The following is a 26,822-nucleotide window of genomic DNA, read 5'->3' as shown; positions in this document are numbered from 1 at the left end:
TCTTTGTGACTGCCAATTTACGGCGCGTGGAAGAGAAGGGAGGGAGCGGCAAAGGCGAAAAGGAGAGGAGGCTATTTGGAGCTGCAAATGTTGTAGCCCACATGTGTGACTTTTTGTCGGAACTCAGAATAACCTGTGAAGTCCTTGGTGCTCTCTGAGCTTGGTGTTTTTCTTGCAGACGTTTGATTGCCCAACTAGGTAGCATCATCAGTTCAAGAAGGGGGAAGGTTTGTGAGGCAGAGGAAGAAGAGGAAGAGGAGAAGGAAGAGGACAGGAAGCAATTGCTGGAGCTAAGCAGCCACCATGAGAAAAGGGTTGGCAAAACAGCTCAGTTCAAATTGGATCTGACCGAGAAGGAGGCTCACCAGAAGCACCTCACTGAGGACTAGGAGCATAGGCTTTCCAAGCACAGGGAAGACTTGCAGAAATGCAAGGCCAGGTACCAGCACCTGGAGGCTCAGCAGGCTGAGTTGGTTAGCCAGTTCCAAGCCATGATGCAGTCCCACTGAAACGAGGCCCTCTGGCTCTTTGTCACCAGCGGCGCTTCCCTCTAGTTTTTGCCCAAAGCCCTGCACCAGGAGGCAGACCCCAAATTGGAATTTCTGCCCCCCTCCGACCCACACAAAAAGACCCTGAAGGGGGAGACTCTCTGCAGCAACACAAGCGTTCATTGCACGTATCCATCCCAGGGGCCGTAGTTTGAGGAGCCCTGATTGAATGCAATGTAAACAATGCAAATAATTTTTCTGCAGACCACCAACATTCTCTCGTGGACCACCAGTTGGTAACCACTGTTCCAAACCATATAAGGTGGGCCTGCCCAGGTCCCCTTGCTTCTAAGACTCGTAGCCAGCAGTCCTGTGGTTGGGGCTTTTTCCATGTAATGAATTAATTCCATTCGGAGACCTCTGTTAGCAGAGACATCAAAGCTGCAACCTCTACGGAGGGACTCGTTATCACCAGGAACTGCTGGGAGCTTTTGAAGATAGGAGGGGGAGGAGATGGAAAGAAATCTGTTTTCACAGCCGCTGGGATGTCTCTGTGTGGGATTGGACACGACACGCTGAAAAAGAAGATGGAAAAAGAGGGGGCCAAGTTGAACCAGGGTTAGATTGGTCAACCCTGACTGCTCTTTAGAAGGCCAGATCCTGAAGAGGAAACTCAAAGACTTTGGCCACCTCATGAGAAGGAAGGACTCCCTGGAGAAGATATTCAGCAGATAATATTCTCTGTCAGGGTTCCAAGTATCATGTAGAATTAAATCAGAGTCCAAGGCAAAACAATAGCAATAGCAGTAGACTTATATACCGCTTCATAGGGCTTTCAGCCCTCTCTAAGCGGTTTACAGAGAGTCAGCATATTGCCCCCAACAATCTGGGTCCTCATTTTACCCACCTCGGAAGGATGGAAGGCTGAGTCAACCCTGAGCCGGTGAGATTTGAACCGCTGAACTGCTGATCTAGCAGTAGCCTGCAGTGCTGCATTTAACCACTGCGCCACCTTGGCGCAGTGGTTAAATCGAAACTCCTTAAAGTTCCGATTTAATAAATCAGACATCTTGGCACATCTGTGGAATCCCAATTCTGGAAATCACCTAGGATTCCCACCCAGTTGAAAGTTCATGACCTTGTCCCCACACCCACAAATCCATCACATGGTCCAATCTTCTTCTTCCACGCTGGCGTCTCCACCCAGCTGGTTCTGGTCAGGTGCAGAGGTGTGGAGACAAAAGATGACCTTGGGCTTCTAGAAAAGAATGACAACAACACATTCCACAATTCTACTCCTTTTTATTTCCCCTCCCAATTACTACACTAATGAAACAGAATAATGAAATAAGAGAGAGTGTGGCAGGCCAAAGATCCTAAAAGGGATAGAACTACAGGCCTGACATTCTCATCATGCCCAGAGAGAGAGAGAAATATTAGCCTCTACCTAGGATTGAATTCACAGATAATATTCTCATCATGCCCAGAGAGAACGAAATATCTGCTTCTACCTAGGATCGAACTCACAGCTTCCTGATTGTGAGGTGAGAGCTCCCCATCTAAGCTACTGCATCACTCATCTTGTCGGGGCTTCTCATCTCTGGGCAACTGAATGAAATTTACTGGCCGGATGCCCTTCGTGTCACCAATGTGGAGTTATATTTAGCAGATAATATTCTCATCGTGCCCCGAGAGCAAAATATCTGCCTCTACCTAGGATGGAACTCACAGCCTCCTGATTGTGAGGCGAGAGCTCCCCCTCTAGGCCACCTCACCACTCATACCCCAGGACCTGTCATCATCCTCTTTTAATGACCCCTATAATCCCTTGTGGGGTTGCATCTGGGCAACTGAATGGAGCTAGCAGAGTGTTTACTGGCTGGATGCCCATCCTGTTGCCATTGCGGAGTTTTGTTCAGCAGATCTATTCTCATTGTGCCCAGAGAGAGAAATATCTGCCTCTACCTAGGATGGAAATCACAGCCTCCTGATTGTGAGGCGAGAGCTCCCCCTCTAGGCCACCGCACCCACTCCTCTGGTCGGAGCTTTTCCTCCCAATTAATTGCAACTGCCCTTCAACGTCTTTGATTGGCGCAGTCAGCGTCGTGGCTAAAAAGCGGAAGGGTTGGCAAAAAGCATGTGCTGCAAAGCAAACTTGGAGGGCCTGTGCAAAAACCCTGGGAACACAGCCGGCTCCCCGCTACCTCCGTGCATCGTATAATTGGGAACCTGCCTGAGCCCTGAGCCAATTGTGCGCTCGTGATTGTATTGTCTCCATCAGAAATGTGTCAGGAGACGGTGATTAGGCCACAGAAGCGTCTCCATTCCTGCCAATTTGCTGCTATTCGACCGCGCGGAGGGTTGCTGGAAAATTCAAACAAAAGGGTCTGCGTTCCATACCCTGCATGTGGGGAAGGAGGAGAGGAGGGGGAAAAACCCTGATTCTGTTTTTATATTTTATCTGATCATTGCCTTCCATGAAAAAAAAAAGAACATTGAGGCGGCCAGCAGCTGCTTCCTGCTCCTTTTCATCTTCCCAAAGAGTGGCCTTCGTTCCCGAACATCAAAAATAAGGGGGACGGTTCCTTTTGGCTCTTTTGTACGCTCTTTTGTACCCATTGGAGGAGGACAATGGTTGGCTTTTGAAGAAAGAGGGAAAGAAAAGAATGCTTGGCATTTTTGAGGGAGGGAGGAAGGGAGAGGAAGAAAGAGGAAAGAGAGGGGGAAGCAGGGAGAGAGAAAAAAAGAGGAGGAAGGGGGGAAGGGGAAGGAAGGAAAGAAATGAAAGTGAGCAAAGGGAAGGGGGAAATGAAAGGGAGGGAGGGAAAGAAGGAATAAGAAGGGAGGGAGGGAAAGAGGAAGAAATGAAGAGGGAAGGAAGTAAGGGGAAGGAATGGGAAGGGAGGAAAGAAAGAAATGAGAGGGAGGGAAGGAAGAAATAGGGAAGGAAGGAAGAAAGAAATAGGAAGGGAAGGGAAAGGATAGTGAGGGAAGGCAGGAAGGCAGGCAGGAAAGAAGGAAGGAAGGAATAGGAAGGGAAGGGAAGAAAAATGATAGTGAGGGAAGGAAGGAAGGCAGGCAGGCAGGAAAGAAGGAAGGAAGGAAGGAAGGAAGGAAGAAATAGGAAGGGAAGAAAAATGATAAGGAAGGAAGGCAGGAAGGAAGGAAGAAATAGGAAAGGAGGGGAAAATGATAGTGAGGGAAGGAAGGAAGGAAGGAAGGAAGATCTATACCATTTGATTGGCTTTCCGAGGATAATGTTCTCTCTGCAGGAGGAATTTTGTTATTTAACATCTTTGCCAAGGACCTTATATTCTGACTGGAATCCATGACGAACTGAGGTTTACGAATTCAGCTTGCCAGGCTGAGAATCTACACAAGGGCTTCATTTGGAAGGGGCATTTTTCCATCCCATGGCATTTCCCTGTCTGTGTCTCCGTGTCAGAATATTTTTGGGGGGAGGGGGGTGTTTTAATGTTGGTTGCCATCAGTCCTTCATTTTGCATTTTGGCTCACGTTTCCCAAGTTCCTTCTTTCTCCTCTGACCTTGCAGGGATGGCTCCATGTTTTCCAGGTTCCTTGATGGCCATCTAGTGGCCACGCAAGGAAGGATTTCAGAAGCAAATGCATGATAAATCATTATTAGTATTAGTAGTCTATCTCTTTTATTTATTAAACATGAAACTTAGTCAACTGAACATTTTAAAATGTATCACAAATATCATTGACTGGCACTGATGGTTGATAGAGGTTGCTGCCAGGGCCCTAGGTAACTTTCTTAAAATATTATTATTATCATTATCGTTAGTAGTAGTAGTAGTATATCTCTTTTATTTATTAAACATAAAACTCAGTCAACTGAACATTTAAAAATGTATCGCAAATATTATTGACCGGCATGGATGGTTGATAGGGTTGCTGCCAACATCCTAGGTATCAACCAAGTACCTTCTTAAAATGTATGATGCTCCGCTGGTGTTATTGCAGGAAAATGCAATTTCTTGATGTATTTTGTAAAATTTGTGGACATGGCACCAAGTACCCCGCTGACAATGGGTATCACTGTCACATGTTTCATCTGTAATCACGTAGTTTTGATGTCCAGGTCACGATATTTCATGGTTTTTTTTACAGTAATTGTTCTTTGACTCTGATGTCTCCTGGTACAGTGATATCAATAAATTTTTTGCAGCTCCTCCGGTGTTATTGCAGGAAGCTGCAATTTCTTGAAGTGTTTTATAAAATTCTTGGACATGGTAACACATGCCATGATGACAATGGGTATCACTGGTTTTTTTAAAAAAAATATTTTTATTTTTATTCATTGCACAGTCAGCCAGATATTCATTGTTGTTGTTGCTTTTTTTGTGATTTACCCTGGCCTTCTTGGTCTGAGAAGATGTTTCATCTTCCTTGAAGATGTTTCACTTCTCATCCAAGAAGCTTCTTCAGTTCTGACTGAATGGTGGTGTTGTGGCCCGCCAGTGGCCTGCGGAGCTGACAGCAGAGTCGGACAGTGAGGAGGGTTGGGGAGGAACATGGGCCAGTCCTGGAGGCTGGAGAAAGCTCTGATGAGGGCTCTGTGTTGGAGGAAGAGAGGGGGCCAGGGCCATCTGACAGTTATCAGCTGCCTTTGGAGTCGGAGATCAGTGGGCAGAAGAACAGCTGGAGCCTGTTCCCAGTGTGCACATGCACAGAGTTGCCAGAAGAAAAGAACTCAGAAATCAGGGTCAACTTGGGAGTAAAGCCACAGGTGGAAAGTGATTGGCCCCTTCCATAGGACATAAAAGAGGAGCAAAAGGGGAGGGGGCTTTTGCAGGAAACAATTCGTCCGGTCATTCATTTTAGGAGTGTGAAGATCTGTCCGTGAATCTCAGAGACTCTGTGCCCAGTCTTTCCTTCCACAGTCCTACATTTGGAAAATATTGACATGGCAGCTTTCCAAGCTGGATAAGGTCTGTGGTCATAAATCCACCTTTGAAAGACTGTTTGCCAGGCCTTGGCTGAATGAGAATGAGAGGAATTCACATTCGTGTAATAAAAGGGGCGTTGTCGGGAACAGGACTCCGCCTCGTGCTTTTTGGGGAAGCCTAGGTCAGGAGGATGGGAGGATTTATATTCCTTGCAATCATCTGGTCATTGGCATTCTTTCTGAGAGAAGTTGAGACCACTTGGAGATTTATCTGTGCCCTCAGAATAATGCAAATGGATGTGGAACATTTTTGGAACTGCTGAAAGGACTGTGTTGTAAACAGAAGAGAAGGGATGTCGTATTCCCCTCCCCCTCTGTTGAGAGAGGGATGTTCAGTCAATTTACAACACAGTTTTTTAGACAGCTCCAAAAAGGATCCACACTCATTTGCACACTTCAGGTGAGCCTGAGGGCACAGATCAACCTCCAAGTGGTCTCAATAATTCTCAGGAAGAATACCAATGACCAGATAACTACAAAAAATATAAACCCTTCCATCCTCCACCACCCAGTCAGAACTGAAGAAGCTTCTTGGAAGAGAAGCAAACTTTGGGGTAGTATAGTAAATGGTGCTTTCACACAAATAAACTAACGCCATTGCTCTCGCTGAAGGCGGAGTTGCAACTTAAACGTTATATCCTGTTTTTTTCATATCATTTTTAGGCTTTGAATTGCTTTACCAGCCGGAGGTTGTGCGGCTTTACCTTTCCATCCTCACCGAAAGCCAGAATTTCAATACTTTGGAGGCAGCAGCTGGCGCGCTGCAGAATCTCAGTGCCGGAAACTGGACAGTGAGTGAAACCCCTGTGTGTGTCTTGGCTATTTTTCATAGTAAACAGTCTCTCCGTTTTCATGAATGCAAATATTTCTCAAAACTTGGGAACTTTCAAACATGGGGAACTTCGAACCCCAGAATCGTGACCCATCAAAACCATGCTCGACTAAACCGCGCCCGATTAAACCGCGTCGCTGACATCATCAACAGGGCGACAACAGCCAGCGCGGAGAAAGAAGGGCGCTTTAAATAGCGCTTTGAAAGCAAGCCGATTCAACTTAAGGTAGGGGTTAGGTTTAGGGTTAGGTTTAGGGTTAGGTTAAGGGTTAGGGTTAGGTTTAGGGTTAGGTTAAGGGTTAGGGTTAGGTTTAGGGTTAGGTTAAGGGTTAGGATTAGGTTTAGGGTTAGGTTAAGGGTTAGGTTTAGGGTTAGGTTTAGGATTAGGTTTAGGGGGTTTAGGTTTAGGTTTAGGGGTTAATTTTAGGTTTAGGGTTTACAGCGTGCTTCTGTCTCCGCGCTGTTGTCGCCCTGTTGATGACATCAGCTACGCGGTTTAGTCGAGCGCGATTTAGTTGAGCGCAGTTTTGTGGTGGAACCCCCCAGAATTCCCCCAGCCTGCTGTGACTGAGGAATTCTGGGAGTCGAAGTCCCCATGGTTTAAAGTTTCCAAGTTTGAGACATTGCAAAATCGATGACCACCAGCCCAACAAATTAAGGCTAAAATTCCTTGTATTAATATTGGTGATAATTAACAAGAGTTTTGCAAGTCTGAATGTGTTTCACTCCCCTTTCCCTCCTAGTACTCATGTGAATTAGGGAAGTCTCGGCCCCAATGGCTTGCGCATAACCTCTTTGTGTTCTGGTCATAAACCACATTCTCTGCTTGTCACTTGGGTAATGGATCTGGATAATTATCTCTGTCAGGAGCGTCTTCCTTACTCTCTACACGCCAAGACATCTAGACAACAAGGCCTAGGAGAAGAAGTCCATTAGCATTCTCTGGCACCCTCGGGAAATGACTCATTTCAGACAGAAGTGAATCACTCTCCCAACCATTGATCAATTTTGCTAGGAGAACCACAACTTTGCATGTAGAAGTAAGGCATTAAGCCATAGTCTGTCCCAGGAGATACATTTTCCCAAGGTTTGGTCTTTAGAAGTTCCACACTGCTATCGTGGCCTTTGTTTCTTCCAGAATACAGATTAACCCGGCTACTTAAGTTTCTGCAATGAGTCTGGTAACCTGTTCTGATCCAGCTCCCCAAACACACAAACCCTCTGAAGTGAACTCAAAAGATTCCTTTATTAGGAACGCCGGCAGCCCCGGCAAAAAGTTTCTCTCTCAGCGCAGACTAACAGGTCTGTCCGGTAGGGAGATGGATAGTTGTCTGCCCACATCTGTTCATCTCTGCCCCCTGCCTTTTATCCCCAAAGCTAGGGTGGGACTTCACTAGCAGCGGTGGCTCTTCTGTCCCAAGGACCAGCTCATAGATTTCCACTGCTCTCCTCTCCTCTGCCTTCTGTGTATTCACACGTCATGGACTGGAGCCAGCTGTTCCTCCTCTGACAGCCCAATTCCCTCTTCCCCCTCAGAGCTTTCAGGTTGCCCTGATGCTGACACTGACTCCCACGCCTACTCCTACTCCTCTGATTCGGCTGATGGGGGGGGGGCGGCAGCCAAAAGACCACAACATAACCCTTCCAAGTGGCTGGTTTTTATCTTCTCCCTTCCTTCTTGTAATAGTGGTCTACATACATCCGGGCAACGGTACGAAAGGAACGAGGACTTCCCGTCCTGGTGGAGCTCCTCCAGTCGGATTCGGATAAGGTGGTGAGGGCGGTATCCATAGCCCTGAGAAATCTCTCCATGGATCGCCGTAACAAGGATCTCATAGGTGAGTTCTGGAAGGTAACTACCGTCTGCGAAAGACGGAAGGTGTTCTAACCTAGGCTTCCCCAACAGCACGAAGCCAAGTCCTCATCCCGATTAACCCTTTTATTTAATTTGCAGTGAATTCCTCTCCAGGAAAGTATTTCCTCTCGCAAAATCTTTCAAGATAGTTCAGAATTACCGACCTTTATCAGGCTTGGAGAGTGGCCAGACCGATATCTATCAGATGCCGCAATATTTGGCAAGAATACAGGAATAAACTAATGGTCTCCTGCAAACTCCACTCCCCTTTCACTCTTCTTTTATTTCCTCTGGGAGGGGCCATTCATTGTCCACCTGTGGCCTTACTCCCAAGTCAAACTTTGTTTTTTAGATGTTCCCTTCGTCTGGCAGCTCTGCACATGCGCACACTGGGAAGAGGCTCCAGCTGTTCTTCTGCCCCACTGATCTCTGACTCCAAAGGCGGCTGATAACTGGCACATAGCCCTGGCCCCCTCTCTGCCTCCGACACAGAGCCTTCATCAGAGCCTTCCCCAGACTCCAGGACTGGCCCCTCTTCCTTCCCAACCTCCTCACTGTCCGAATCTGCTCCCAGCTCTGCTGGCCGCTGGCAGGCCACTACAGAAGGCTGCATTCCAATTCAACTGATTTATTGCTCATGCTTAGATGATGAAGATCCATTTTACAACCTTTCTTGCCCCGGCTGCAAAGTAAATCACTGCAGTTGTTAAGTGAATGACGTGGTTGTTAAGCAAATCTGGTTTCCCCGTCGAGTTCGCTTCTCAGAAGGTCAGAAAAAGGGGATCACGTGACCTCAGGACCCATCATGAAAATGAAGGAGTTGCCAAGTGTCTGAATTTTGATCATGTGACTTCAGGGACACCACAATGGTCGCGAGTGTGAAAAGCGGTCATGTCCCTTTTTTCGTAACTTTGAACAGTCACTAAACGAACTGTCGTAAGTGAAGGACCACCTGTACAGCTAGTCCTCACTTAGCGAACACAGTTGGGACTGGCAACTCCCATCACTGCCCTTTCTTGGTTGCTAGATTCCCTGTAGAACAGTGGTCACCAACTGGTGAGAAAATTTGGGTGGACCGCGGAAAAATTATTTGCATTTTTTATATTGCACTAAATCAGGGGTCCTCAAACTACGGCCCCTGGGATGGATACGTGCAATGAACGCTTGTGTTGCTGGAAAGAATCTCCCCCTTCGGGGTCTTAGGTCAGAGGGGGGGCAGAAATTATGACTTGGGGTCTGCTTCGGCCTCCTGGTGGGGGGCTTTGGGCGAAGGCTGGAGGGAAGTGCCACTGGTGGGGAAGAGCCAGAGGGCCTCGTTCCACTGGGACTGCACCATGGCCTGGAACTGGCCGAGCATCTCAGCCCGCTGAGCCTCCAGGCGCCGGCACCTGGCCTTGCACTCCCGCAGGTCTTCCCTCTGCTTGGAAAGCCCATGCTGGTAGTCCTCAGTGAGGTGCTTCTGCTGAGCCTCCTTCTTGGTCAGATCCAATTTGAACTGAGCTTTTTTGCCAACTCTTTTCTCATGGTGGCCAATTAGCTCCAGCCACTGCTTCCTGTGGGGGGCCCTAAGGAGCCCAGGTGGGCAGGCGAGGAGTGGCTGGGAAGGGAGGGGCGAGTAGAGACCAGCGAGGCACCCTTTGAAGTGGGTGACACCGAGTTGGTCACCACACCCACCCAGTCACATGACCGCCTAGCCACACCCACCCAGTCATTAGGCCGATCATATTAGTGGTCTGCGGGGTTTAAAATGATTAATTTAGTGGTCCCCGAGATCCGAAAGGTTGGGGAGCCCTGCCCTAGAATGAGTGGGAATGAAAAGGTGGGTTTAACTTTTAAGGCACCCATTTGAACCCTAAAACTTTTGAATCTGGTCCTAGCTGTGTCCTGGCCTTGCCCACGTTGTGTTTGCCATCGGAATGCCTCTCTTAACATCAGCACTGGAGCTGCCCGTCTTCCTTTTAAATCAGTGTTTCTCAACCTTGGCAACTTGAAGATGTCCGGATTTCAACTCCCAGAATTCCCCAGCCAGCATTCGCTGGCTGGGGAATTCTGGGAGTTGAAATCCAGACATCATCAAGTTGCCAAGGTTGAGAAACACTGTTTTAAATCAAACGTTGAAGCAGCCCGCCGCTGTTGCCTCTGAAATAAATGCTTTATAATGGCTAGTATTCCACAAGGACTCGTGTAGTTTAATTGGGCTAACTGCAGTGAAATTTAGAAGAGAATTAAAATCCCCCAAACCGAACAACAAAGGTTAACGGTACAATATTTTATATGGCGGGCAAAAAAATAATACGAACGACATGCCAAACACAAACTCCCGGGTAGATCTCAGAAACATGAAGCTGGATTTGCGGGATTCCTGGAATCGGTTTTAAACTTCTGGGTCATAAAAAAGGGTTCTAAGCATCACAGACATTTTCTGGAGGCCTTTCCAGGTTGCAAGGACAGATAGTCCTCGACTTACTACGGTTCGTTTAACGACCATCCAAAGTTACAACAGCACTGAAAAAAAGTGACTTCAGACCGTTTTTCATAGTTATGGCTTTGGAAGCACCCCTGTGATCATGGGATCAAAATTCAGACACTTGGCAACTGGTTCATACTTAAGACCATTGCTGTGTCCCAGGGTCACGCGATTCCCTTTTGCGACCGTCTGACAAGCAAAGTCAAGATGAAAGTCTGATTCACTTAACAACCAGGTGCCGTGATTCACTTACCAAGTGGGGTAAGAAAGGTCGCAAAACGGAGGGAAGGCTCACTGAACCAATGTCTCGCTTAACAACAGGTATTTTGGGCTCCATTGTGGTCGCAAGTCGAGGGCTGCAGGTAGTCCTCCACTTCTGACAGTTGGAACCAAAACCTGTGTTGCTAAGTGATGCAATCATGAAATAATCCAAATTGATGGCCTTTTTTACCATAGTCATTAAGCAAATCACGTAGGCATTAAGCGAATCCAGCTTCCACCGTTGACTTTGCAATCATGAAATAATCTGATTTGATGGCCTTTTTTGTCATGGTCATTAAGCAAATCACATAGGCGTTAAGCGAACCCAGCTTCCCCTGTTGACTTTGCATGGTAGGAATCCATTTGGGAAGGTCACATGACTTCAGGATTCAGCAAATTACATGCCAGTTGCCAACACCCACATTTTGCTGTTTAATTCCGGGGACACGGCTACCGGCATGAGAGCATACGTGCAACATTCAATTGTAAGCCCCTTGTTTCAGCACTGTCGTAACTTCATACAGGTGCTCAACAATGGTCATTAGTCGAGGACTCCCCATATAGGTTCTACCTTTAACTACAGCTGCCTTATTTTTCAGGGATAAAATCAGTTTGCAATAACCAGAGGCGCCTTCTGTTTTCAGGTAGCTACGCCATGGGAGAACTGGTAAGAAATCTGCCAAGCCGACAACAGCGATCGTCCAAAAACCTTGAAGAGGACACAATAGTTGCAGTCCTGAACACCATCCATGAAATCATTACCGACAGTTCTGAAAACGCCAGGTCCCTGATCCAGACACAAGGCATTCAGAAGCTGGTTGCTATCAGCAAATCCAGGTTGGCATCTGCAATATATATAACATTAAAAAAAATGGTTTTCTGCCTGGATGGCTCCCAGAGTGAGCCGATAGACAGAAAAGGGAAGCAGTATGCTCCCTCCCATATTTGGGCACACCAGGGGTTGTGACACAATACATACATACATGCATACATACATACATACATACATACATACATACATACATTTCCAGTAATGTACAAAAATATCAAGGTGTAAGAAGATGACTTTTAATTACATCATCTACTCTAGAACTAGGGGACGTGGTGGCTCAGTGGCTAACACACTAAGCTTGTCGATCGGAAAGGTTGGCAGTTCAGCGGTTTGAATCTCTAGCGCTGTGTAACGGAGTGAACTCCCATTCCTTGTCCCAGCTTCTGCCAACCTAGCAGTTCGAAAGCACGTAAAAAATGCAAGTGGAAAAATAGAAACCACCTTTGGTGGGAAGGGAACAGTGCCCCATGTGCCTTCGGTGTTTAGTTATGCCTGCCACATTTTATTAGTTTATCAAAGTATAAAATGCAAAGAAAATGGAAATAATGGGAAAGTAAGGGAGGAAAAGGGGAAGAGGAAAAAGTGTAGGGAAAGAGGGAAACGGGAAAAAGAGCATTGACCCAACTCTTTTTAGTGTAATAGTGTGATAGGATCTATCCATCCATCCATCCATCCATCCACCCATCCATCCATCCATCCATCCATCCATCCATCTATCTATTATCTATCTATCATCTATCTATCATTATCTATTTATCTTTCTTTCTAGCTATCATCTAACTTTTGATCTTATCTATCTATCTATCTATCTATCATCCATCTATCTATCAACTATCTTTCAATCTATTTATCTCTTCTATTTCTCTATCATCTACCTATCAACTATCTTTCAATCTACCGATCACCTATCTATCTATCTATCTATCTATCTATCTATCTATCTATCTATCTATCTATCATCTATCTAGAATAAGGTTCTATATTCTATAACATAGCGTAATACAATAACATTTTATGAATCTCCATACAGCCTCGACTTTTTACTTTTGCACAATAATATATACTAGCCATTCCTATAACAGCAAACCTGCCTGACCAGCAAAAACCAAAAGCAAACTCTCAATTTTTTTTCCTACCTCAAGAACAAAGCCCAGCAGTGGTTTCCAAGTAGAAACGAAGTTGGTTGCATTCTTCTCTTAAATTAAAGCAGCCCATTTAGCCATCTCTGTTAACTTCATCAGCTTTTGAAGCCATTGATTTGCAACGTCCCGTTGTAAGATGGATGGTCCTGAAACAAGAAACTCCCAAATCTCACCCGTCTTTTGCATCTCAGAACAGAGGGCCCCCTCATCTTTGAGATGAGCATTTAAAAACAGATGCCATCACCACGCATCTTTAAATCTGCCATAAGCTGGAGTGGACACCGAGGTAAAATCAATCTGACAAAACTCATCAGTCAATCCCGGGACAAAATCCCCCGGCTGGCTGTTTCAGCGTTGAGCATGCAAGCATCAAGTCTCATCATTTAAGCAAATCCAGACATTTATTGGCAAAAGAGAAGATGCTTGTCCTTTGTGAATATTCAGAGATGCCGAAAAAGCAGGGAGGGGATTGTTAATAAAATAAAGTGCCAGGTTCCAAATAGCATCCAAAATTAATGACTCAAGGAAATCGTTAGAGAAAAGAGTGTGTGTGTGTTTGTGTTTTGTTGTTGTTAGTTGTGAAGTCATGTCCGACTCATCGTGGCCTCATGGACAACGTTCCTCCAGGTCTTCCTGTCCTTTACAATCCTCTGGAGTCCATTTAAGCTCATGCCGACTGCTTCGGTGACTTCATCCAGCCACCTCATTCTCTGCTGTCCCATTCTTCTTTTGCCCTCCATCGTTCCCACCACGAGGCTCTTCTCCAGAGAGTCCTTCCTTCTCATTAGGTGGCCAAAGTCTTTGAGTTTCCTCTTCAGGATCTGGCCTTCTAAAGAGCAGTCAGGGTTGATCTCCTCTAGAACTGGATACCCTTGCAGTCCAAAGGAGATAGATAGATGATAGATACAGATAAATAGGTAGATACATAGTAAGTAGATAGTTAGGGATAAGTAGGTAGGTAGGTAGGTAGGTAGATAGATGATAGATTAGATAGATAGATAGATAGATAGATAGATAGATAGATAGATAGATAGAGATAGATAGATAGATAGATAGATAGATAGATAGATAGATAGATAGATAGATAGATAGATAATGACATTCACAAAATAAAAGGATTTTTTCCCCAATCATCATTGACCTTCTGACTCTTATCTTACTCAGCCAGGATCTTGTTGGAGAGGGAAGGGAAGCACTTTCTCCTTCCTTTTTTTGTTAAGTAATAAATTTTATTAGAGTTTACAAATACAAAGATAAACATATGTAAAAAGGAAAACAGATACATTTAAAAAATGCTAAAAGTTAGATAGATGGTGAACGGCTGGATGATAGGTTGGTATGTAGGGAGATTAGATAGATAGATAGATAGATAGATAGATAGATAGATAGATAGATAGATAGATAGATAGATAGATAGATAGATGATAGATAGATGATAGATAGATAGATAGATAGATAGATAGATAGATAGATAGATAGATAGATAGATAGATAGATAGATAAAGAGCGCATGACAGATAGAGCAACATCATTCCCAGCATGAGGCTCTTCTCCAGGGAGTCCTTCCTTCTCATTAGGTGGCCAAAGTCTTTGAGTTTCCTCTTCAGGATCTGGCCTTCTAAAGAGTAGTCAGGGTGGATCTCCTCTAGGACGGACCGGTTGGATGTCCTTGCAGTCCAAGGGACTCGCAGGAGTCTTCTCCAGCACCAGAATTCAAAGGCCTCCATTCTTTGACGCTGTCTCTGCTTTTTAGGATGCTGTCTAGCTTTGCCATGGCTTTCCTCTGCAGGAGCAAGCGTCTTTTAACATCTTTGAACAGCGCTGGCTCTTCGGCTTTGAAATGGAGATGAGCACCGCCCCCTAGAGTCGGGAACAACTAGCACATATGTGCGAGGGGAACCTTTACCTTTTAATGTCCTGCAATATCCAAGGGCAGCTTCTTTGCAATAATTTTGCAGCTACGTTAAGAGGCTGGCTGACCAGTTCTTCTGCATTTGACGTTTGTTGCCTTTCTTTCTCTCTCTGTGATTTTCCCCTCTCCCACCTCTTCAAAATCAGCCAGTCCTCCAGAGAGACGAAAGCAGCTTCTCACGTGCTTCAAATGACCTGGAGCTACAAAGAGTTAAGGAATGCTTTGCAGAAGGAAGGCTGGAATAAATCTCATTTCCAGGTAAGGAAGCCCGTGCAGTTTCTAGCGGAGATCTGCTAGTAAGAGCTGAGAACCAGCTTGGCCTAGTGGTTAAGGCACCAAGCTAGAAAGCAGGAGACCGTGAGTTCAAGTCCCACCTTAGGCATGAAAGCTGACTGGTTGACTTTGGGCCAATCACCAGGTGGCAGTGAGTTCTAGTTCCATCTTAGCCATGAAACCCATCTGGTTGACTTTGGGGCAATCTCCAGGAGATGATGATATCTAGTTCCAGCTTACCCATGAAACCTAGCTGGATGAGTTTAGGCCAATCACCAGGTGATAGTGAGTTCTAGTTCTATCTTAGCCATGAAACCTAGCTGGTTGATTTTTGGGGCAATCACCAGGTGACAATGAGTTCTAGTTCTATCCTAGCCATGAAACCCAACTGGGTGACTTTGGGCCAATCACCAGGTCATGGTGAGTTCTAGTTCCACCTTAGCCATGAAACCCATTTGGTTGACTTTGGGCCAATCACCAGGTGATAGTGAGTTCTAGTTCTATCTTAGCCATGAAACCTAGCTGGTTGACTTTGGGGCAATCACCAGGTGACAGTGAGTTCTAGTTCTATCTTAGCCATGAAACCTAGCTGGTTGACTTTGAGGCAATCACCAGGTGACAGTGAGTTCTAGTTCTATCTTAGCCATGAAACCTAGCTGGTTGACTTTGGGCCAATCACCAGGTGATAGTGAGTTCTAGTTCTATCTTAGCCATGAAACCTAGCTGGTTGACTTTGGGCCAATCACCAGGTGATAGTGAGTTCTAGTTCTATCTTAGCCATGAAACCTAGCTGGTTGACTTTGGGGCAATCACCAGGTGACAGTGAGTTCTAGTTCTATCTTAGCCATGAAACCTAGCTGGTTGACTTTGGGGCAATCACCAGGTGACAGTGAGTTCTAGTTCTATCCTAGCCATGAAACCCATTTGGTTGACTTTGGGCCGATCACCAGGTGATAGTGAGTTCTAGTTCTACCTTAGTTAAGGATGAAAGCTGGCTGGGAGACTTTGGGACAATCACTCTGTCTCAACCCAAACCACCTCACAGGGTGATGGTTATGGGGAAAATAGAAGGAGGAAGGTGTGTTGGATATATTCACCCCCTTGAGTTATTTGTGAAAACAATAAAGGCAGGATACAATAAAAAACAAATACATAAAAAAGAATAGATAGGAATTTTAGCTTACAAGACTATACTGCAAACAATAAATAAAGAATATACTGCAAAATAATTTTATAAAAATGAACTCCCCGTGTGAAGGAGATTCAATCCATCAAGATCACTGGACTAGATAAAAGTAGATCTGCATTTATATTCTGTATTCTCAGGTGTATGGAAAATATTATCTTGTCATAGGGAATCCAGGTATAGGTAGTCGGAGAGGGGAGAAGGATTTGTTGGGGAAATGACATATTTTACCATCGTTTTTCAGCGTGGATTTTTGCTTTCTGCTCTGTCGCACGCAAACCGCTGATAGTCACCTTTTTTTTTTAACGTCCTAGACTGCCTCCACAACTATGAAGGGATCCAAAAGTACCTCTTGTAAATCTGGATATGATGATAGCACTTTGCCGCTGGTGGATAAAAGCCAAGGTTTGTCTGAGCTCCTTTCCGAGGGCTTATTTATGACTGGCTCCAAGTGGGATGAGATTCTACTTATTTCATTGCATTCCGATTTCACCTTAGGGGCAATGCGTTCTAGGCCGTTCCCTAAATCAGTGCCCCCCCCCAGATGTTGCGGCTTGGCAGCCTGGCTGGGGTGGGGGAGAGGGAACTGGGCCATGTGAGCAGCGGGTCAGCACATGCGTGCATGCTGCCCACCGTTTGTGCGAGTCGAGCTGTGCATGCACGAACCCACTGCTCATGCGAGTCAAGTGGCACGCGTGCATGCCAGCCCACCACGCGCACTGCTGAGTTGCAAATAGGCCATAGCCTGGTGTTGTGGCCTGTCAGCTGCCAGCTCCTTCAGCAGCCAAATCAGAGAAGGAGGAGAAGGTGTATGAGTCAGGGTCAGCATCAGGGCATCCTGAGAACTCCGAGGGGGGAGAGAAAATGAAGCTGTCAGAGAGAGAGGGGGAGGGAGAGAGGGAAGGAGAAAGAGGGGGCGGAGCCTGGTGTGTCCATCAGCCCTCAGATCGAGAGTCAACAGCTCCCAGGATGGGAGGTGGCTGATGAGGAAGAGGAGGAACAGCTGGCTCCAGTGCCTGACACATGGATGTGCAGAAGGGAGAGGAGAGCAGATGAGGAAGCTGATGAGAAGCTGATGAGAAGCTGATGAGAAGCTGGGAGCTGATGAGGAAGAGGAGGAACAGCTGGCTCCAGTGCCTGACACATGGACGTGCAGAAGGGAGAGGAGAGCAGTGGAAATCTATGGGCCAGTCCTTGGGACAGAACCATGGCCCAGTCGTTGGGGACCCCTGCCCTAAATCATAAAAACAGGAGGGGGGAGGAATCTCATAACCTGAAAGGTAAAATTAAGCTCACAGCAGTGGAAACGTCTAAACAATGTCACATTCTGCAAATGTTATGGTGGAATCTATCTACTAATAAAAGTTTCAAGTCTGATTGATTGTTTGTTAACTTCCATTGGGCAAACCGATTTATCGTAGCATATTGGCTTAGCAATTCTGGGTGTTGAAGGCCACCCATCTTAACGCATGTTAGCTGGGGAATTCTGGGAGTTGAAGCCCAGCTCTCTTAAATCATGCTGCCAGAGGAATTCTGGGAGTTAAAGTTCACCTATCTTAAAGTGGCCAAGTTTGGAAAGCACTGCCTTGGACATTGGCTTAAGCTCTCCTCTTGGCTTAGAGAATTCATACTTCTTCAAGCATGATATCCTGGACTTGAATCCCACATAAACTGTGTTCTATTTCTTCCTCTTATTTATAGATAACGAGAAGACCGGAAGCCGGGATATGATTCCAATGGATGAGCTTGGACCAGGTAATGGTGGATAAAACCTACTCCAGTCACTATCAGGGTTCCAAGTAACAGAGCAAACAAAACTCTGAGGCAGGCAGATTCCTCAAAGAATGGGTTTATTGGATATGTCATATTGGCACAGACCTGGTGAAAACCGACTCTGAACATTTCTGCGGTTTTCACTTTCTCAAAACTTTCTCAAGCAGGAGTTTTTCACTTTCTCAAAACAACCAGTCACGCGGTCCAATCAGAATACAGTCCAGTTGCTACCCTGTTTCCTCACAAATAAGGCATCCCTGGATAATAAGACCAATCTGGCTTTTGAGCACATGGGCTAAAATAAGCCCTTCCTCGAAAATAAGCCCTCCCCGATAATAAGTCCTCCCTGAAAATATTGTAACACAGCAGCAGCCATGAGGTGACCACGCTCGTCACCTTCTACATCCCAAAAATAATAAGACCTCCCCGAAAATATGGCCAAGTGCTTATTTTGGGAGTCAAAAGAAAATAAGATCCTGTCTTATTCTGTGGGGAACACAGAACATTCTGTGGACTCCAGTCCCCTCCTTCCGAGCACTTGCAGGAATGACCTTGGTTCCCAAGAGAAAGTATTTTGTTTTGACTACAATACCCCAACTTTCTCTATACTCCCCCTCCCTATCTTTCAGCTCCAGTGTGTCAGCACTGAAGTCTCAAAGTGACCTCAGTCAGGAAAGCTTCAGGGTTGACATTGGTACTGTAATCAAGCCTGTCACTCATTCTGGAGTTTGACGTATTCTCCAGAGGTTTACTTAGCAGAATAGCTGTCATCCACTCTCAAAGTCTTTTCAATGGTAGTAACAGTAGCAGAACCTTGACAGTCTGACTATGCTTAACTATGCTTCACCCCTTATACTCATGTGAACTAAGGAGATGTCTACCTGAGTCTCTTGTGCACTCCTTTCTGGCCCGGCAACTGCTCTCTTTCCAACCGGCTTCTGTTCTTCACAGATGGCTACTCCACCATTGATCACCGGGACAAGGAGCGGAAATACAAAACCAACGACCACATGGGAGACGCATCGGAGAAAGAACCCCTAAAAGTAAGCAGCTCCGTTCTGACCCAGCTTCCCAACCATGACAAACTCTCTGTAGTTAAATCAATAATTCCTTTATTAGGCATGGCGGCAGCCCCGGTAAAAAGTTTCTCTCTCACCACAGGTTAACAAGTCTGTCCGGCAGGGAGATGAATAGTTGTCTGCCACATCTATTCATCTCCACCCACTGCCTTCTATCCCCAGAGCTAGGGTGGGGCTTCACTAGCAGCAGTAGCTCTTCCAGCTCAAGGACCAGCCCATAGATTTCCACTGCTCTCCTCTCCTCTGCCGTCTGCGTATCCACATGTCAGGCACTGGACCCAGCTTTTCCTCCTCTTCCTCATCAGCCACTTCCAGACCTGGGGGCTGTTGACTCTCCATCTGAGGGCTGACAGACAACCCAGGCTCTGCCTCTCTCTCTCTCTCTCTCCCTCCCTCTCTCTCTCTCTCCCTCCCTCCCTCTCTCTCCCTCTCCCTCCCTCCCTCTCACTCTCCCTCCCTCTCTCCCTCCCTCTCTCTCTCTCTGCCAGTCCATTCCCTCTTCCCCCTCGCAGCTCTCGGGTTGCCTTGATGCTGACCCTGACTCCCACACCTCCTCCTCCTCCTCTGATTTGACTGCTGGAGTGGCCGGCATCTGACCGGCCACAACAAGCTCCCTTTGGAGACCATCCTGCCCTGCATTTGCAGGATGGAGTAAGGCCGAGGTGTGTCCACTTCCAAGCAACCATCACTATGAGTTGCAATGATATTGGAGAGGAAGATACTTCTGACAATCACAGGGTAGCAAGGAAGGTGTTTCCCTTTGTAAGACAGGCACAAACTCTTTTTTTAAGACATGTTCTTATTTTGTTCAAAACGAAGTTAAAATACAAAGGACAAAACTCAAAAAAAAAAAATCCAAGAAGACTAAAAATAAAAAACATAACAACGATCAAAACATTAAAAAAGGTACATTAAAAAAAAAAACCACACACACCTTATACATATATTATTCCCTCTAGCACAGCGATGGTTAACCTTTTTTGGCTCGCATGCCATAAGGGGGGGAGCGCAGGGGAGGTCGTGCGTGGGCGTGCCACACCTATAATGCAACAATGACCCGCCCAGTGCGCAGGCGCGCATGAGAGGCGCTCCCCCCCCCATTTTTTGCATGCTTTTTTCGCCCTCCCCAGACTCCAGAGACTTTATAGGAGCCTGGGGAGGGCGAAAACAGCCTTCCCTGCCCCCCCCCCCCCCCTGGGAGGCCCTCCGGAAGGCTTCAGGGACCTTCAGGAGTTTGCTCATAGGGCCCTTTTTAGTCCTCCAGAGGCTTCAGGGAAGCCTCCTGAAGGTCCCTGAAGCCTCCGGATGGCTTGAACCAACCCTACGAGCAAACCGGAAGTCCATTCCCAAACTTCCGGTTTGCCCATAGGGCCGTTTTTTTGCGCTCCAGAGGCTTCAGGGAAGCTCCTGAAGCCTATGGAGGGCCCCCGGGCGGGCGGGGAGGCTCTTTTCGCCCTCCCCAGGCTCCTATAAAGCCTCTGGAGCCTGGGGAGGGTGAAAAATGGCTTTAAAGAAACACAGCAGCAGCCATGAGTTTAACATCGTTCATTGTCCAGCATCTGTCCATGAGTACAGATAGTCCTCGACACAACACAATCAACATTCAGATGCTTGGCAACCAACTCATATTTTGTTCATGTGTGTCTGTGTGTGTGTGTGTGTGTGTGTGTGAAGCGATTCCCTTTTTGCGGCCTTCCGACAAGCCAGATTCGCCTAACAGCCTGTGTGACTAACTTAATAACTCCGGACGTGATGCACTTAGCAAACCGCGGCAAGAAAAGGTCGTGAACTGGGCCGATGCTCCCTTTGGGCAAAGGTCTCGCTTAGCAAGAGAACAGAAAACGTGGGGCTCCGTTGTGGTCTTAAGTCGAGGGCTCCCTCCCTCCCTCCCTTGGGCTCATAAAGCGATAGTTTTGAGTGTCAGCCCTGCGCCTGCTTGCTCTCTGGTCTTGCTCTGCCTTCCCGATTACGGCGGAGGTCTGCCGTGGGCCACCCTCAAATCCTCTGCTTTTCTTTCCTCCCTGATTCCCTGTCTCGGCACTAATGCTTTCTCGGATGGGTGTGTTTTGCCGGTCCGTTTGATCGTTTTAACCCTGTTGTGTTTTGCCTTTTTTCTTTTTAACGCCTCGCTGCAGAATGACACAAATAGGAAAACGCTTGCTAGGAGCAACAGGCCTTCGGTGACTCTGGTGGACACACGAGATACTAAGCCCCAGCCTGTTGACTCCTGGGTCTAACAATGTGCATGCATGGTAGGTTCATTTTTTTCCCACAATCGTTGGACAAGGGTGATTAACTCCGTTTCTGCATGACTTTGCATCGTGGCTTGTTTTCTCTCTGTCTCTGTCTCTCTGTTGATCTGGCTCCATTCGAGATACTGGCAGGTGTAAAGAAGGCAGTTGAGAGATTTTGGGTGGCCCAGGGTGACCCCTGGGGAGCCTCAAGGTTGACTCAGCCTTCCATCCTTCCGAGGTCAGTAAAATGAGGAGCCAGATGGTTGAGGGCAAAATGTTGACTCTGTAAGCCACTTAGACAGCGTTGCAAAGCACTGAAAAGTGGTATATAAGTCTAAGTGCTATTGCTATTCCTTCCTACCTTCCATCCATCCATCCATCATGCACAATGGTTAGAATGCAACATTGCAGTCTGACTCTGCTCACAGCCAGGAATTTGATCCTGACTGGCTCAAGGTTGATTCAGCCTTCCATCCTTCCAAGGTGGGTAAAATGAGGACCTAGATTGTTAGGCGCAAGAGGCTGACTCTGTAAACCACTTAGAGAAGGGTGTAAAAGCACTGTAAAGTGGTATATAAGTCTTAAGCGCTATTGCTATCTTCCTCCCTCCCTCTTATTCATCCATCCATCCATCCATCATTTGCAGTAGTTAGAATGCAACATTACAGTCTGACTCTGCCCACAGCCAGCAGTTCAATCCTGACCAGCTCAAGGTTGGCTCAGCCTTCCATCCTTCCGAGGTGGGTCAAATGAGGACCCAGATTGTTCGGGGCAAGAGGCTGACTCTATAAAACCCCTTAGAGAGGGCTGGAAAGCACTATGAAGTGGTATATAAGTGCTATTGCTATTGTCCTTCCTTCCTCCCTCCCTCCCTTCCATCCGTCCGTCCACGGTGCACAGTGGTTAAAATACAGTATTGCAGGCTAACTCTGCTGACTGACAGGAGTTCGATTCTGAGCAGCTCAAGGTCGACTCAGCCTTCCCTCCTTCCCAGGTGGGTAAAATGAAGAGCCCGATTGTTAGCAATACGCTGACTCTGTAAACCGCTTAGAGAGGGCTGTAAAACCACTGTGAAGCGATATATAAGTGCTATTGCTATTGCCCTCCCTCCTTCCCTCCTTCCCATCTGTCCATCCATGCATGGTGCACTGTGGTTAGAATGCAGTATTGCAGGCTAATTCTGCCCACTGCTGTGAGTTCAATCCTGACCAGTTCAAGGTTGACTCAGCCTTCCGTCCTTCCGAGGTGGGGCAAATGACAACCCAGATTGTTGGGGTTTGCAAGAGGCTGACTCTGTAAACTGCCTGTAGAGGGCTGGAAAGCAAGAAAACAAGCAAGCTCAGAGAGTCCCTTAAATGATAAGCGTTTTGAAACGAGAGGAGAAGCCAGGATTGCACACAATCCACGTCGGGAAAATCTCTCGCCACGGGGGATGGGATTAGGGGCTGGGATCATTGCTTAAAGATGGGGAGGATAACCTGTGTCTGTGATGGCAAACCTATGGAATGTGTGCCAGAGGTGCACACACAGCCCTCTCTGTGGGCATGCGCACTGTTGCCTGCTGCTCTTCTGGTTTTTAGCAGGCACATATGTGCTGGCCAGCTGGTCTTCGCAGGCACCAGAATGGTGGAAAACAGCCTGAACAATGGCTAAAACCAGCCCCCAAACAGGCTGTTTTAAGGGCCAGTTTTCATAACGTTTTGGGGCCAGTTTTGGGCCCATTTTCAGGTTGTTTTCTGGGCCCAAAAAAACAGCCTGAAAAAGCCCCCCAAAACGGCCTACTTTTCCGGTGCATACTGACCGGCTGCCCTTCGGGTTTCCAGCACGAGCACAAACATACACACATATTCTGTTTTGGGCACTTGGTGAAGAAAAGGTTCTCCGTCACTGCCCTATGTGCTGGTTTTGGGTGGGGAGGGGCCTGGTATTCTCCCCCTCTTCCCATCTGTCAGCTGCAAAACCTACTTCACCGCCTCCGTTTTTTGAAATTAACCTCCTTTGATTCTTCTTTCTTGCAGGGCTAAAATCCAGCCGCTTGTTTTACGATTCTTGTTGTCCTTGTTTCCCCTCGACTCAAAGAAGACTCAACACACACACACACACACACACACACACACACACACACACACACACACCAACACACGGACACAAAGGTTTGCATTTCCCATCACTGCCATTCTGAATGCAGAATCGGTGAGACCACAGCCAAAGCTGCAGACTTGAAGGTTGAGGAGAACGTCCATCCGCCCACTAGGATCTGGAGGGCTTGCTCAACCCTCCTGCTCTGGGAGAAAAACCTCAGCTTCCCATCCAGGAAAAAAGAAAGAAAGAAAAAAGAAGAAGAAGAAGAAGAAGGCAAAACGGAAAAACAGATCTCTCTCCACCTCCCAGCAGGAGGAATCAATAATTCTGGAAGAGAAGGGCAAGTTAAGGCCAGCTGGATTCGGTTCTTGGTGGACTTCAACGTAGATGGTGTTGAGTTGGGAGATGAAGGTCGAGAGAAGAGGAAAGGGGAGGTGGGGACAAAAAGAGAAAAAGAAAAGAACCAAAAAGGTGTCCTCAATGAAAATCTCCAGGATAATTGATACGATAAGTATAGTTGTTATTTAAAAAGGCACTTTTTTCTCCCTTCCTTCCTTCCCTCCTTCCTTCCTTTCTTTCTCTCTCTTTCTTTCTTTCTTTCTCTCTCCTTTCCTTCCTTCTTTCCTTTTCTCCCTCCTCTTCCTTCTTTCTCTCCTCTTCTTTCCTTCCTTCATTCTCTCCCTTCCCTCCTTTCCTTTCTTCATTGCTTCCTTCCTTCTCTCCCTCTCCTCCCTCTTTCCTTCCTTCCTTCCTTCTCTCCCTTCCCTCCTTTCTTTTCTTCATCCCTTCCTCTCCCTCTTTCCTTCCTTCCTTCTCTCCCTTCCCTGCTTTCCTTTCTTCATTGCTTCTCTCCTCTCTCTTTCCTTCTTTTCTTTCTTTCCTTTCTTCTTCCTTTCTTTCCTTCCTGTGAATTTTTAAAAGAGAAAACCGAGATTGAGGGCAATGGGTTTTTTCTTTTCAAACCCTCTCCCCTTTTTTTCCTCTCTTTTGGGTGGGCCATTGTTGAAGTTTTGATCCTCGGAGGGGAAACCCAGAGGTTGTGCTGAGTTGAAGGGTTTTGGAAGAAAAGAAAGAAAGGGAAACCGAAGTCAGAACAATGGTGGGCCTGTCAGGCCTTGGAGGCAACAATAATCAAGCCAACATTAACGTGAGCTCCAATCTGCTTTCCAAGTTAAGGTGATTCCCATGGTGCTTCTCTCTTCTTATTCTTGGCGTACGGTTCATCTCCCCTTTCTGACTTCTGCCCTGATTTTGGACGGGAACCGACGTGCAAGCGGTGAAAAAGAAACTAACAGGAATCTCAACTCAGCTGATTTTTCCCGGTGGACGATGTCTTTCTTAATTTCCAATCAGTTCTAAGGTCCAATTCCTCCCCTCCATCCTGAACCCACAGCGTCTCTTTACCTTATACCATCTACCACGGACAGCACTCTTGATTTGAAAAACAGACTTTCTTTAGGGTCAAGTCAAACCCAACACCCTCCATGCTTTCTGTCGTTTTCATCAGAAACCTCTCCCTTCCATCTCCCGTGTTTTCTTTTCACTTGGCTTTTAACTATATATATAGTTTTAAAAACAAAAGGAAAAAAAATGCAAAAATATCCATGTATGGATATAATAAAGGCTTAGGTCTTAGCTCATCCCAGAGACCTGATAGTAAATCCCATCGAACTAAAAGAGTTAGTTGCACTTTTAGTCTGCAATTAGGGTTGTATACTCGAGAAAACCGACATTCGTGGGTAAAAGCTGGTTTCATTGCCACCCAGGATTCAATCGAGGCATACAATCATGTCCTGTTCCCGTACGGGGTGTATAGAGGTAGTCCTTGACTTATGACCCCAACCCGAGCACTAAATGGCTAAGCCAAGCGAAGTTTGCCCCATTTTACAACCTCTCTGCCACCGCCATTAAGCGGATCACCGCCGTTCTGAAGTGAATCTGGCTTCCGCATTGATTTTGCTTGTCGGGAGGTCACATAAGGAAATCACTTGACCCCGGGATACTGCAACCGTCATAACTACGAGCCAACAATCCGTAATTTTGACCCCACAACCGTGGAGATGCGCCAGCAGTCATAAGTGCGTGAAACAGTCAGGAGTCATTGCAACTTCAAACAGTCACAAAACGGATAGTTGTAAGTCAAGGACTATCGGTAGTGGTCTTTTGAGTTTTTAACCATGTTAATTTCTTAGGGTTTAAGTCTGCGATTGGAAAAGAAAAGCTGGATTTTCATTGTTTTCATTTTCATTTTTGAGATTCCGATGGCTTCCCTCTTTCATGGGGGCTAAAAAATTATTTGGTTGCCATATTTACTGGAATGGTGTGGTTTTTGGAAAGCACATTTCTTGTTTGTTCGTTTTAATCCAGCAAGATTCATTTGAGAGATTTTTTTTTCCAGTGTCTGCTGTGTCCTTTGTAATTTAAACATGGAAAAGGGGTTGGGGAGGGGTAAGTGGGAGGACAGCGGGAGGGAGAATAAAACGCAACAAAAATTCCTGTATTCGTCGAAGCATCTCACATTTTTGTAAAAAAATATATTATAATAATTAAAATCCATTTGGAAAAAACTGGGCAAGGGAAAAGACAATATTAACGAGGGGTAGGCGACTGGGGTGGGATTCGGTGGGCAGGAAGCCTCAAGAGCTTTGTATCTTCTGGAATATAAAAGAGAGAGAGAGAGAGAGAAATAAAATTTGACATGAATGACATATATAAATAAATATCTATATCTCTATATATTGTTGTGCAGAAAAAAAAAAACTAGGTTGCCAAACTTAAAATAACCTTTGTAGCAAAGAGAAGTGTTGTTGTTTTTTTTTAAATTTCCTTTTCAATTCAGGGAAATCAGCCGGTGCAGATTCCTGTTTTAGGAATCTGAATGATAAAACAGAGACATTAATGACCGCTGGGACTTCTTCCCCTTCGACATCGCGATTCCAAGTTGCTTTTTTTTCAACGACTGTAAAAAAAAACAAAAAAAAAAAACGATCCTTCGCCAGCGTCCAGCTTTTCCGTACGGATCCATGATGACTCAAAACTTCTTCGAACGGTGCTTTTTCCCCTCCCCCCTTTCATATTTCTACTCTTGATAGCCGGAAAAACGCCTTTCTTTAATGGAAGCTGTGCATTTTTATACCATCTTTGAAACTCGGATATACGTCTCCTCTTCTTTTTTTCCCCCTTCTTTCTTTTTTGTATACAAAAATCGGGAGGGGGGGAGGGTACCTCGGTTGCGTTTTCCTTTGCGTTGGTTTCTTATAAAATATATAAAAAGGGGTGGATATGTCATCTGCATGATTTTTTTAAGCAAAATTGAGTCGGCTCACTTTTAGGCTGATGGGAGGGAAGGGGCTTTAAGTCAAACTGGCCATTTCCTTCCTCTCTAGAGTTAGGGCTTTAAAAAAAATCTATACAGGTAGTCCTCGACTTAATGA

At 46.2% G+C, this 26,822-nt stretch overlaps 1 protein-coding gene across 8 annotated transcripts in view; it reads left to right on the top strand.

Moving 5' to 3' along the window:
- Positions 1 to 25,957, top strand: part of ARVCF (ARVCF delta catenin family member) — a 317,630-nt gene extending 291,673 nt beyond the window's left edge. For all 8 annotated transcript variants that reach the window (XM_087705749.1, XM_087705751.1, XM_087705748.1 and 5 more), the window contains 9 exons: positions 6,124 to 6,251; positions 7,980 to 8,130; positions 11,520 to 11,712; positions 14,908 to 15,019; positions 16,535 to 16,625; positions 17,922 to 17,975; positions 18,945 to 19,036; positions 21,208 to 21,324; positions 23,325 to 25,957. In XM_087705749.1, the coding sequence (XP_087561875.1) occupies positions 6,124 to 6,251; positions 7,980 to 8,130; positions 11,520 to 11,712; positions 14,908 to 15,019; positions 16,535 to 16,625; positions 17,922 to 17,975; positions 18,945 to 19,036; positions 21,208 to 21,309 (923 nt within the window). In that variant the 3' untranslated portion in view covers positions 21,310 to 21,324; positions 23,325 to 25,957. The remainder of the gene's footprint in view (positions 1 to 6,123; positions 6,252 to 7,979; positions 8,131 to 11,519; positions 11,713 to 14,907; positions 15,020 to 16,534; positions 16,626 to 17,921; positions 17,976 to 18,944; positions 19,037 to 21,207; positions 21,325 to 23,324) is intronic.
- Positions 25,958 to 26,822: the final 865 nt, after the last annotated feature.

This window comes from Thamnophis sirtalis, unplaced genomic scaffold, assembly GCF_051295495.1.
Source record: "Thamnophis sirtalis isolate CommonGarterSnake01/CBP01778 unplaced genomic scaffold, rThaSir2_p1.2 scaffold_2, whole genome shotgun sequence".
NCBI lineage: Eukaryota > Metazoa > Chordata > Lepidosauria > Squamata > Natricidae > Thamnophis > Thamnophis sirtalis.
Note: the sequence above shows the minus strand (reverse complement) of the source record. Positions and strands in the feature narration are given on the sequence as shown.